General features: G+C 39.4%; 1 protein-coding gene across 1 annotated transcript; it reads left to right on the top strand.

The window, feature by feature from the left end:
- The first annotated feature begins 391 nt into the window (after nucleotides 1–391).
- LOC122650155 (2-hydroxyacyl-CoA lyase-like) lies at nucleotides 392–3414 on the top strand. The gene is made up of 2 exons (XM_043843474.1): nucleotides 392–1852; nucleotides 3033–3414. Exons 1-2 carry the CDS (start codon nucleotides 404–406, stop codon nucleotides 3345–3347), a joined length of 1764 nt encoding a protein of 587 aa, XP_043699409.1. The 5' UTR covers nucleotides 392–403; the 3' UTR covers nucleotides 3348–3414.
- Nucleotides 3415–13404: the final 9990 nt, after the last annotated feature.

Here is a 13404-nt window from a genome sequence, read left to right on the forward strand (position 1 = left end):
ATTGAAGTGCAAGGCCGGGCAAATATGACACTTTTACCTTTTAAAAAAAAAATCCGATTGTTTTACCTTTATACCCTTATCCGTACAAGTGGATGGGATCATTTCGGTAATCCAATCCGGCTAAAATCGACCGATCCAATCCGAAATTATGAACCTTGGTTGGTACAACGGTACAATCCCTTTTCTTTTGTAAACCGTTACCATTACAGTCAAAATCTCCTGTAAATAACTGAAAGCTGGAGTTGTAATCATCAAAGATAAGATCAAAGATCAATGGTAGAGAGGGCAAAACCGTACTTCTAAAAATACACTCCACACTATATATGTATACTGAATCACAGTTTTCCAGTGAACCTATCTCTCTCTCTGGGCAACTTCTCTCGTTGCTTGCTTGATAAGGTGAATGAGTTTGAGCTCAGCTCTAATGGCGGTTCACAATCAAAACTCAGAATCCAAAGATTCTGAATCCCAAGTCGATGGCAATCTTCTCGTAGCTCTAGCCTTTGCTCGCGCTGGCATCGATTGTATGTTCGGTGTTGTTGGCATCCCTGTAACATCTCTTGCGAATCGTGCCGTTGCTCTTGGCATTCGATTCATTGCCTTTCACAATGAGCAATCTGCCGGCTATGCTGCCTCTGCTTATGGTTACCTTACTGGCCGTCCGGGAGTTCTATTAACTGTCTCCGGACCTGGTTGCGTCCATGGCCTTGCCGGTCTTTCCAACGCAGCCGCGAACACCTGGCCCATGATCATGATCTCTGGATCCTGTGACCAGAAGGATTTTGGCCGGGGAGATTTTCAGGAGCTTGACCAGATTGCCGCTGTGAAGCCCTTTTCCAAATTCTCTGCAAAAGCGACGGATATTTCACAAATTCCTAATCATGTCTTTGATGTCGTTGATCATTCCGTTTCAGGGAGGCCTGGGGGTTGTTATTTGGATATCCCCACTGATATTCTTCATCAAACGGTTTCTGAATCCGAGGCTTCAAGGCTCTTGTCTGCGGCCGAGAGCTCTAGGGCCCAACTAGCGACGGAAAAAGCTTTCCCAAGCCTTGAAAGTGAAATTCGGAAAGCGGTGTCTTTGCTCCGAAGCGCTGAGCGACCTTTGATTGTGTGTGGAAAAGGCGCAGCTTTTGCTCGAGCAGAGAATGCCTTGAAGAACTTGGTTGATACCACGGGAATTCCCTTCTTGCCCACTCCAATGGGGAAGGGTTTGTTGCCTGATACACATGAGCTTGCTGCCACGGCTGCTCGGTCGCTTGCGATTGGTCGCTGCGATGTTGTGCTTGTGGTGGGTGCGAGGCTTAACTGGTTGTTGCACTTTGGTGAGCCCCCGAGATGGTCCAAGGACGTGAAATTTATTCTTATTGATGTCTCCAAGGAAGAAATTGAGCTTCCGAAACCACACCTGAGTTTGGTTGGTGATGCTCGACATGTTTTGGAATTGATAAGTAAGGAGATTAAAGATGACCCGCTCTGCTTTGGTAAATCGCATACATGGGTCGAAGCAATTTCGAAGAAGACCAAGGAGAATGTATCAAAGATGGAATTGCAGTTGGCAAAGGATGTTGTACCATTTAATTTCATGACTCCGATGAGAATTATAAGGGATGCAATTCTAGCACAGGGGAGCCCTGCTCCGATTCTTGTCTCAGAAGGAGCAAATACAATGGATGTTGGCCGGGCTGTATTAGTCCAGACAGAGCCCAGAACAAGGCTGGACGCAGGGACTTGGGGCACCATGGGGGTTGGTCTCGGTTATTGTATTGCTGCTGCAGTGGCATCACCAGGTCGACTCGTAGTTGCTGTTGAAGGAGATTCTGGATTCGGATTCAGTGCCATGGAAGTTGAGGTTTGCTCCTTTTCCTACACTTTCCTCTTGCTCATACAGAAAACGCATGTAGAATGCATAAACATGTCGAAAGTTGAAACATCTATTTTTTGGGATCTTATTAGCGTGATCACATGCTAGCTGTACATTCCTTCCTTCTTCTCCATATCTTCTCTCTATGTTTGTAATTTCTTCTCCATATCTTCTTTCTATCTTACCCATATTGGTTTTGACAGATCTATAGAATTACTTCTAAAGTATTTCACCATTATAAATGAGTTTCTGCTTATCTAGTTTTAATATCTTCTTTTCAAACAGTTCTTTTGATTAGTTCGGGTTTTTCCCATTACTGGTTTGATCTAAGGCTATCAACAATATAGTTGTTGGATCATAATTTTTTTGTTACAACTCTTAAGAGTTAAGACTGCAAAGTGATTGCAGTGTAACTGATTGCAGGACAATAGGTTGCCCTAGAAAATCTCCATATCCTTGTCATTATCTAGGGACCCATTAGTCTTCGGCTTTTCGCTCTTGCAATTTCACCCATTCAAAGGGAAAACTGATGGTGGCAGGCCATTAGAATCTCTGGAAGAATGTTATCCCACACTTTTAATTTTATCTAGGGCTCACCGATACTATTACCTAGTTGATGTCGGGTTTAGTCTGTCAATTAAGTGTGAATTAAGGATTTTTTTGGCATTCCATGCTCTGTTATCTTTGTTGTACAAGCCAACCTTTGTCCTCTGTTATTTGTTTTACAATACCTTATTAATACATTTATCTGTTATTTTTAAATTGATAATTCTTTCTGTGGTGAGGAAAGACATGCATAGCTTAGGCCTTGTATCAGTATTACTTCGAATAGAGTTGATTGGAGGGAAAGGAGCCATGTAGCCAACCCCATTTAGTTGGCTGAGTTTGAATGCTTTGGAACTTTGAATGGACTTTGGTTGAGCCATTTTTGGTTGCAAGTTTGATTCTTCTCCTATAAATTTCTCCAATTTCATGTCTTTCTTATTTGAAGTTACTGGGTATTGCATTAATGCAGTCTTTAAGCCAGATTTAATGACATATTGATCATTTAGCTAGTTCATCTTGTATATTTTTGTTTTGTTCGGTACTTATATTTTGTCATAGATAACTCTGGTGGTGGTAGAAAGTTTCATTTGGTTCTGATTTCTGCTTTTCTGTACCTCTACAGACATTGGTGCGGTACCAGTTGCCTGTTGTTGTTATTGTTTTTAATAATGGTGGTGTATATGGTGGTGATCGGAGGAACCCTGAAGAAATCACTGGGCCTTACAAGGATGATCCTGCTCCTACTTCTTTTGTTCCTGGTGCAGCATATCATACTCTAATTGAAGCTTTTGGAGGGAAAGGATATCTTGTTGGGACACCAGAAGAACTGAAATCTTCCCTCGCTGAATCATTTTCAGCACGAAAGCCAACTGTAATAAATGTAACTATTGATCCCTATGCTGGAGCAGAAAGTGGTAGAATGCAGCATAAGAATTGAGGTAGGACTTTCCAGTTTCTGTGTGGATTTGTGTTATCAGCTCTGGCCAGTCAAATTGTCATTGTACCAAAACCTTTTGAGGCCACATCAACACTTTTTGCTAGCACTGGCCACTCATATGGAAAGTTGTAGTGTAGCCCATTGATGATTGATCCCAATAAATTCTATGCCATATTTTGCAGAGTATCAATTCAAGACCCTTTCTCTATATTCAGTACAATGCTCGACTTTATTCACTTACTAAGCTTCTATTTGAGTTTCATTTGTTGAGGGCAAAAAGAAATTAGAAAGATAATAAAGACAATAACACAAGAACATAAGGTGAAAAGGGAAAGGAAATGGAAGCATATGATTATTATCCTGCCCTCTAATGTGGAAGATGAATGTTATTTGTTCAGAGCAAATACAGTATCTGAAGGAAATCCCACAAGATAATAAACTCGAAGATTAGAAAAAGCACCAAAATCTTCTATCACCACTTCTCATATCAGTGCCTACGTGTTGTGTTGATTAGGGGTGGGTACCTAATGATAACTCACTCGTGAAATAATTCACATTGTCAATTAACCATATTTGTTGTTTATATTTAATTTGGCAGAGTAATGTTTACTTACATGGAGGGAAAAGAAATTTAACACATACAATTGCATATTTCAAGACCATTTTTATGGTTAAATAGAGCTTCTGATTTGTATCTGATTTCAAGTTACTGAGTGAAAGTAGCAGACTGGATGCTGCAACCAATGGCATCATACTTGCCACATATGCACTACTTCACTGCTGTAGCAGTAGCCCCAATTTCTATGAATCAAAATCATGATCAAGCCTACTAAGAAGCCTTCTGTGATAACCGTGTATATGAAAACACACACTGCTAGTTTCAGCACTCAATTTTTCTGAAACTCTCCTGTTAAGAGGTGAAGAAAGGGAAACCAATGAGTAATGATAAAATTTCAACAATTTAAACAAGGAAATGGTAGGAAATGTTCCCAATCTTGTAGGAAACCTGTTGGGGTAGGATGTCTTGTATTTGTCGAATGGGTTTGTGGGCTGATCCCGAAGCGTCGTTAAAAGCCCATAGGGCCCGAAGGAGGTAATTCGGAAAATTTGTATCTCTTTATTTCTCTATAGATTGTTGCGATGGGATGGGGGCTATTATAGTTGCTGGGAATTCTTTGTAAACACAGAGAGGCATGATGAAGAGAGTGTAACCCTTTATCCATTGTTAGTGAAAACTGTTCTCATCTCTCCCATAGACGTAAGCAACTTGTTGAACCACGTAAATCCTTGCATTGTGGTTGTGTATTATTGTTTCTTCTTTCCATTTATCATGTTTTTTGGATCGTGGACAGGTTTCAGTTTCTACAAAACTTTGTAGCTCTGAGTCCCATGGCGAGGGATCATAAAGACCAAGGCACATGTGTTTAGGCTGAGGCTTTTGAAGGTTCATCAGTGCTCCAGGATAGAAATCATATAGGAAGTTTTATTGGTTGTAGTAACAAATTTGAATACATGAGTAGGAATTTTAGCCAATTGAAGGAAATATGTATAAAACTGTAATTTGAAAAATGACTACTTAGTCCATGTATGACTAACAAACTAACAAACATTGGTCTGCATTCCACCACTTACTACGATGCTGTTTGAAAACAAACTGCGCAATCTCATGCGGAACAGTTTTTGTAATGGACTAGAGAGACATACATAACAACAAAAGATCTAAAATCTTATTAGCTCCCTTTGATAGATGATCACATTTTTGAAGTTCTAATAACTCATCTTAACTGAATGGACTCGGGCAAGGAGATCCGATTTTACCCCATGCTCTTTATTATTGCTGAGGAAGTGCTATGTAAGGGTTAACTTAAAATCTCTTACCTCAAATGAGAAGCTAAAATTGATCCTAGGACCGTGAGGTACAAATGTTCCTACTCATTTATTGTTTGCTGATGACATTTTTATTTTCATGAATGCATCAATTATAGATGTGCGGGGAGCCTAAGTGACTTTCTTGAGAAATATCAAGGCTTCTCTGGGCAGTGTATCAATTTGGAGAAAAGCAAGTTTTTCTTGGGAAAACTTCCCTCTTCGAGGAAACATGTCATTGTGGAATTGTTTGGGATTCCTATATGCAAATTTCCAACATATTATTGGGGATTCCAATATACAAATTTCCAACCTAAGGGTGAAAATTTTTGAAGGAAGAGTTAGATAAGAGTTGCTTTTACCAATGACAGGTCATATTAAAGGCTAAATGGTTCGTTGGAAAGGGAAATTATTTTCGATGGCAGGTTGGGTGGAACTTGTCAAATCTATGATTTCTAGCATTCTGGTGCCTAATTTCTCGTTGTATTGGTAGCCATCAAGATTGATTGTTAGATTAGAGAGGTGGATGAAAAATTTTATTTGGATTGTGGACATTGAATCATCTAAGTCCATCGTTGTTAAGTGGAATACCGTATGCAGACCGAAGGCTGAAGATGGTCTCGGTCTTAGGAGGTTGCGAGATATTAATAACGCTCTCTTGTGTAAGTTGGTTTGGCAGATTAAACATGGAGCGTCTGTAATGTGCAAGTTCCTCATAGCTCAATTCTTGGACTCCCAATAGTAATAGAAGATCTTATGACTCTTCTTCTATTTGACCTTGTATTATAAGAGTTGGAATTTCATTTCTAGTAAGGAGAGGTGGGTTATTGGAAATGGGCAAAAAATTAATTTATGGAGTGATAGATGGTTAGACAATTCTTCTATTAAGGAGATGTCGGGGTTGCATCTTTCTTATTTTTAGGATTCGTCTACTATAGTTTCGGATTTTATTGATCACTATAATTGATCCAATTTTTCTAAGGCTCGCTCTAATAATAGGGGGATGGGAAGTAATAATGACCCTGGATTCTTGAGCGTTTCCTTACATGACCAGAACCATAAATTCACCTTAGTGGTCCAGTCTAAGCTCCTAAACATCCACAGCTAGGTTGCCAACTGTTACGTAGGATGTCAACAAGTATTCAAAAATTCATATTTGATCCACGTTCGTATCCATTTAGGAGAATTCAAATCCATCTAAAAACTAACCGGATATGAATATGATAATCTCCTTATCCGATCGATTATTATCTGATTCGTTTAGCAATCCATCGGTAATGAAATGTCTAAGATATATCTTTGTGTCCGTCTATCCAATTAAGTTACCTTATTGGATTTTTTTTATCTTATTTTTATAATTTTATAAGTTAAGATAATGTGATTCTTTTTTCAGATTTTCTATTGGTTTATATATATTGTTTTATGCACTATGATACATGGAATCACATATCTATTAAAGTAAATACAAGATAAAAACAAAAAGTAAAAAATGGAAGAAAATCAAAGACTAAGAAGAGTAGAAGAAAGAGTAGTTGTTGAACTCTCAAGTCTCATCAACCCTAACCCTAACCCTTATCACCAAAACGATAAAGAAGTCAACGGATAGTCGAAAAATCGTAAAAGATTTACTTAATCCCCATAATTAGTTATTGGGCATGCCACCTAAGAAGAAAATAAAAGTTAACTTTCAAAAACACACCAACCTCATTTTTTTTTTTTTTTTTTTTTTTTTTGAAAAGTTTCGTATTATATCCCAGCCTCTATATGTTGGGATTATAATTGGAAAAAGGGAAATTATCATCCCCCTCCCCTCTAAGTTTGTCTAATATCAATCCAATACCCAAGTTTTGAAAAATATCTACCCCCTCCCCTACTTTATAAAGATTATATCAACCGTACCCTAAGTATGTAACGGTGTTAAAAAAAACCTGTGTAAAGACAAAATTACCCTTTTTAATATCTATTGAAAGCATATGTCTTTCTCCCTTGCTAATGAAAAGACTATATTACCCTTTTACTTCTACCACCAAAAAAAAAATCTTTTCTTTTCACCGGATTGTTGAATGATCGAACTCCAATCCATTCGTTGTTTTTTTAGCTTTTCTTTTGTTTATGGTTGGTGACTACAACCAACAGGTTAATTAATCTGGTTTTCGTCTCTTTAATTACATCCTTTCCCTCAAATCGTTTCGTAAGATTTGGATTCCTGGTTTTGTTTCTCTTCTTTTGTTTGGCCTTCCAATCCACTGGCCACGATGGATCTGTCAAATTTCAAGAGGAAGTGAGAGAAAGAATGAGAGATTCCTCTGAAAAGTTCGGAGGTTTGAACTTTGAAGGTGCTGCAACTGCCTGGTGTTGCTAGTTGAAATCCGGTGTGCTTGGCTCGAGTGACGAAGTTGTGTATTATTTAATATAAGTTTGCAATTTTTTTCCGTTTGAAAATCTAGAAATCTGAATAATAGATTGGATTAGAAAAATGGAAGGCATATGGGTTTGGGATGGAATCAACGTGGGCTGAGGAAGGCTGAGGTCCCAACTTCCCAACTAAGATCTAGAATAAGTGGAGGTGTAGAAACTAGAAAGAGACGCCCTCTTTGAAGTTTGGTTTTTTGTCTTTTTTTTTCCGGGTGCGGTGGTTGTGGGATGGAAGAGATGAGGGCGAAACAGGTGACAACGGCGTCGATGGAAGAGATTAGGGCAAAGCAGATGACAATGGCGTCGAGGCCCGCATACACGATGTTTTTCGCACATTCTCCTCTCCATGGCTCTTTTGGTTTTGGTTGGGTTTCGTTCCAAGATAAACGGAAACCCAGATCCGGATTTTTCAAAAAGAAACCCAGACGGAGAAACTTGTGAACGGAGAAGAAGAAGAAGAAGAAGTCGGAGAAACCTGAAGCACTCCCTGCAACGAAGAAGAAACCTGTGAACCAAGAAGAAGAAAATGGGATTTGATTTTGAGGGAAAACTGATATAAAAAATAAAAAATAAAAAAAAAAGAAGAAGAAGAAGGGGATTTTGGGATTGGAGGGGTAAAATTGGAATTAAAATAACCTAAGGGTAATTTGGGGTTTTAGATAAATTAGACCTATCCACGTCATCAGTTAATAGTCATTTTTAACGGTTAGGATACGATTGATATAATCTTTATAAAGTAGGGGAGGGAGGGGGTAGATATTTTTCAGAACTTGGGTATTGGATTGATATTAGGCAAACTTAGAGGGGAGGCGGATGACATTTTCCCTTGGAAAAATTTCTTATTAGATCTCAATCTTCTACATGTTAGGGATAAAAATTGGAGAAGTTTCCTATTAGATTTCAATCTACTACGGATAAGAAAATTTGTCTTACATTCATTGTTGGAAAATGTGTGTCACACAGGGTTGGTATTATTGGTGTCGGATTAGTGAATTCGGTATCGGCCGAGATGATCCCAATCCGGTACAGATCCATTGATATAGCCAAAGATAACAAAAGAATACAAAGTTTTTCCTCCACCCATAGAAGACGGTTCACCCATCATCCTAGGGTCCACAAACCCCAATAGGGTTTTAATATTTTTCCAAAAGACCCTCGTGATGCCTTCTCCCATCCTCTCCTGTCCCACGGTGAATGGGATCCCATTCATCGTGGGTGGAGGGAAACTCCGCCCAACAAAATTTTTATTAAAACAAGGGGGCAAATGCGTTCAATTCAGCTTGATTCACCATTCTAGGTGATTCTGAAACTGATCCAATACACCTTAAAATATTCTACGTAATTCCGAAACTGATCCAATACACCTTAGAAAAGATTTTCATTGGTTATAAACAAGAATTGAGGTTGGGGTGTTTTCATTAGTTATAACCGATCAATACACCTTAGAATATTCTAGGTGATTTGGATTATGTAGATTTGTGAAACACGATATTAATGTGAGACTCCAACTTAGCAATTATGACAGTTATAATCAGAAGTGAGGTTTTGGGGGAAAAAACGAAAGGTGAGGTTGGGGTGTTTTCGGAAGTTCACTATGGTATGCCCAATAACTAACTATGGGGATTAAGTAAATCTTTTCAAAATTAATAATAATGAATGTAACACAAATTTAAAATCTACTTATCTTGTAATTTAGTGGATCTAAGAAATTATCCCTTCAATGATCCAAATCTGTCCGAAAACTAATAGGATATTATCTGAATCCGTCTAAATATTCGGATACAAATATGATAATGCCACCATCCAACCGAATTCGATTCATTTACAACCTTACTATGTGCCCTCAAAACATGTTGCGTGCCCTCAATAAATGGCCATAGTTATAATTGGGAATTGAAGGATGATGTAAGTGGATAGTTGTGATAATCGTGTATGATTGTGGACAAAGACCCTTTAAGTTCGATTCGAGTGTATGTGGCTGCTTCACGAGGAGTGCCATAGAACTGCGACTCATGCTTGGTCTGTAAATGCTACTAGCTCTGCTGCTCATCGAATTTTATGGAAAACACAGAGGTGTAAAAATGTGTTCAAGAGGTGGAATATTGAAGTTTTTGGTAATGTTCAAGAGAACATTAGGACCTTGAAGGCCAAGCAGGAACACATACAAGGTCTACCGAAATCCCTTTTTTCACAGCAAGAAGAAAACGATACCCAAAAACTACTAGAGGATGAGCTACGCAAAGAGGAGGAGATGTGGAAGCAAAAGTCAAGGTTGCATTGGCTGCGACGAGGTGACATGAATACCTCATTTTTTTCCATGTATCTACTTTACAAAGGAGACACCGCAACAGGATTATTAAATTGAAACATCCTTCGGGTCGTTGGTCTACCACGGAGTCAGAGCTTTCCAACATTCTTTGCGATCATTTTCAAGCCTTATTTACTTCTGAACCGGTCCATGATGATGCACTGCAATCGGTTTTAGATTCGGTACTGCCAATGGCGACGGAAGATGTTAATGCTGGCCTTTGCATAGAACCAACAATGGAAGAAGTCCAGAAGGCGTTGTTCGCAATGGCTCCGTTGAAGTCGGCAGGTCTTGATGGCATACCCCCTGTCTTCTATCAGAGGTATTGGAGTCTGGTTAAAGATGACATTTTCTCTCTTGTAATTGATTTCTTCAGGACTGGTCATATCCCAAAAGAGTTCAACCGAACTTATATTTGCCTCATTCCAAAAGTGAGTGTACCTGAAACTGCGGACCAATTCCTCCCTATCAGCCTACGTAATATTCTTTTTAAAATCGTTATAAAGCTGGTGGTGGATTGTTTGCATGGTGTTTTGGATCAGATTATTGGCCCAAACCAATCGGCTTTTATACCGAATCGCCTCATCTCTAATAATGTTTTTGTGGCACTGAAATGTTCCATTATATAAAAAAAAATAGAAGAGAGGTAAAACAAATTTCCCAGCCCTTAAATTGAATATGTAAAAAGCATATGATAGGTTAGAATGGAAATTTGTGGAAGGAATGTTGTTAAAACTGGGTTTTTGTCAGTTTTGGGTGGATCGTGTGAGGAAATGGTTATATAAAGGGCTCTATCTCCCCTTCTAGGGGTATAAGGCAGGGTGATCCCATCTCCCCTGCAATTTTTATTCTCTGTTCAAAGGCCCTAACTTCAACTATTTGGCGGGTTGAACAAGCGGGTTCCCTACATGGAATCAGGGTGCGGCAAAGAGGAGAGGCCATTGCACACCTTTTATTCGCTGACAACTGTTTGTTATTTTCCAAGGTCAACTTGCAGGAGATAAATTCTTTGAAAGATAGCCTAGATCTTTATTGTAGAGCAACGGGCCAGGCAATAAACCTGCAAAAGTCATGCCTCACTTTTAGTCCTAATACACACATCAAATTCCAAAGATGGTTATCAAGAGTTCTAAAAATGCAGTATGCTAATGGGTCATCAAAGTACTTGGGACTACCAGCTGTTTTTGGTTCTTCAAAAAAGGCTATGTTTGAGGAGGTGAAAGAAAGGACTATAAACAAACTACAAGGGTGGAAGGGACCTTACTCTCTCATGCAGGAAAGGAGGTCTTATTAAAGTCAGTAGTATCTCCAATGTCAAATTATGCAGGGTCACATTTTAAGTTGCCAGTTTCTTTCCATGATGTGATAAAGAGGGCATCAACAATTTCTATTGGGGGTGGTGCTAGTGATGTTCGGAAGACCCATAGGATATCTTGGAAGAGACTATGTAGGCCAAAGTCGTAGGAAAATCTGGGGTTTATAGATACAAGGAGGCAAAATCAATCTCTTCTTGCAAAAGCGGCATGGTGGCTATGGTCCTCACCAGATTCTTCTTGGGCTCGTTTTATTAAGTCCATTTATTTTCCCCACTCAAATTTTTTACAAGCGAGACTAGGTAATCAACCATCGTGGGGATGGAGGAGTCTTGGAGGGAAGGGATGTGCTATTAGAAGAATTGATGTGGAAAATTGGTGATGGCAAAAGTGTGGACATTTGGTTGGATATTTGATTGTGAATTTGTTCACGTTTCTAATCTTATAGATCCAATTAGGCGATGTTGGAAAGGGTTTTTACTCCACAGATTATTTCAGCCTTGTGACATTGAGGCAATCTTAAAGATCTCACTTAGCCTGTTTGAAGAGGAGGATAAACTAATCTGGGGACCAGCAAAAACTGGAGTTTTCACTGTCAAATCGGCATACTACTTGTTGTCAAAGAAAGAAGAAGAGGAGGAACGTGCAGGGGCTACTTCTTCAAAAACACATCAGTGGGAACAATGCTTCCACCTGGAACCGGATTTGGTCTATCAGGACTCTTCCAAAAATAAGGACTTTCATGTGGAAGATCTGCAATAATGGAGTTGCCACGGGAGCTGGTATGTTTACTCGACATATGCCTATAGATCCTTCTTGTATCCATTGCGAAGCAGAGATGGAGATTGCCGATCACCTTATGCTGGACTGCCCATTTGCAAGGGCCGTGTGGCATGGCAGTGCCTTACAGTATTCTCCTTCAACAAATCTGGTTCCAAAATTTACTGATTGGCTTTGTAGCTGGGACTCTCTTCTTCGAGTTGACAAGAGGAAGGTGCGGGAGGCTTTGTCTGGAGTCTCATTTCTGTGTTGGTACCTGTGGCGAGCACGCAATGAGGTCGTTTTCAATGGGAAGATATGGTCCCCTATGGAGGTAATTACTGTAGCTGAAAAGGCTTTTATTGAGTGTAATTCTGCAAAGACACACCCAACTTCTGTGGGCAACTCAAATCAGTCAAGGAGCGGCACTGTAGTACAGCAGTGGAGTCCTTAACTGTGATTGTAGCACTGCAGCAAGGGAAATCAAAAGGTGGATTGGGTTTGATTTTTAGAGCTTCTTGCCATTCGGCTTGCACTCACAATGGCCATTGCGTCGACCTACTCTCAAATCTGTATCGAGACTGATAGCAAAGAGGCGGTGGAGTATATTCAAAGCCACAGTAAACTCCCTCATATTGGTCGTGCAGCCTTGGTCTCAGATATGAGAAGGCTTTCTCAATCCTTTGGTTCTTGTTCTTTTTTATGTATTCCACGGGGTGTTGCTGATGTCCTGGCTAGGAAGGCCCTATCACTTGTGTATGATGGACTGACTATTATCCACTCAGTAGCTTCATGAACTTTACTTTGTATTTCTGAAGCTGCTGCTTGTACACACTCCCCCTATCAGTAAATTTCTCCATTACCCCAAAAAAAAAAAAAATCGTGTAGGATTGTAACTGTAAAGGAATCCCGCTCATAGTTAGCTATTTATGTGGCAGAGGAATACATTCTTTATCTAAAAAAAAACAGGAAAAGAATGAATTACCAAGATTATCTTATTACCTATAATTTCTCTTCCAGAGAACGAGGCATGACTTCCTCTATTGAGTCAAACTTATCTGATTCTCTCTTCTCTTCGGCAAAATAGGGAAACACAACTCTATTTACCAACCATCAACTTAACATCCATCCAGACAGTTTTTCCAAGACATGTTAGTTATTCTGGATTTTCTAATTTGAGGAGGTTCAAAGATGGAGGTTGATCCAGCTAAGAGAAAATGTGGACTAATGAAGAAGCGCGCTGTATTCTTAAGGAAATTTCAGTTTTGTAAGTTGCAACAGCTTCCAAAAGAAGAATTCTCCTTCTTTCCTTTTTTTAAGGCAAAGAAGAGACGAGAGAGAGAGACAGAGAGAGGTTTGACAATAATAGCAAGAGAAGCAGAGGGAGTTGAGGATG

The sequence above is a fragment of the Telopea speciosissima genome, chromosome 2 (assembly GCF_018873765.1).
Source record: "Telopea speciosissima isolate NSW1024214 ecotype Mountain lineage chromosome 2, Tspe_v1, whole genome shotgun sequence".
Classification (NCBI taxonomy): Eukaryota; Viridiplantae; Streptophyta; class Magnoliopsida; order Proteales; family Proteaceae; genus Telopea; species Telopea speciosissima.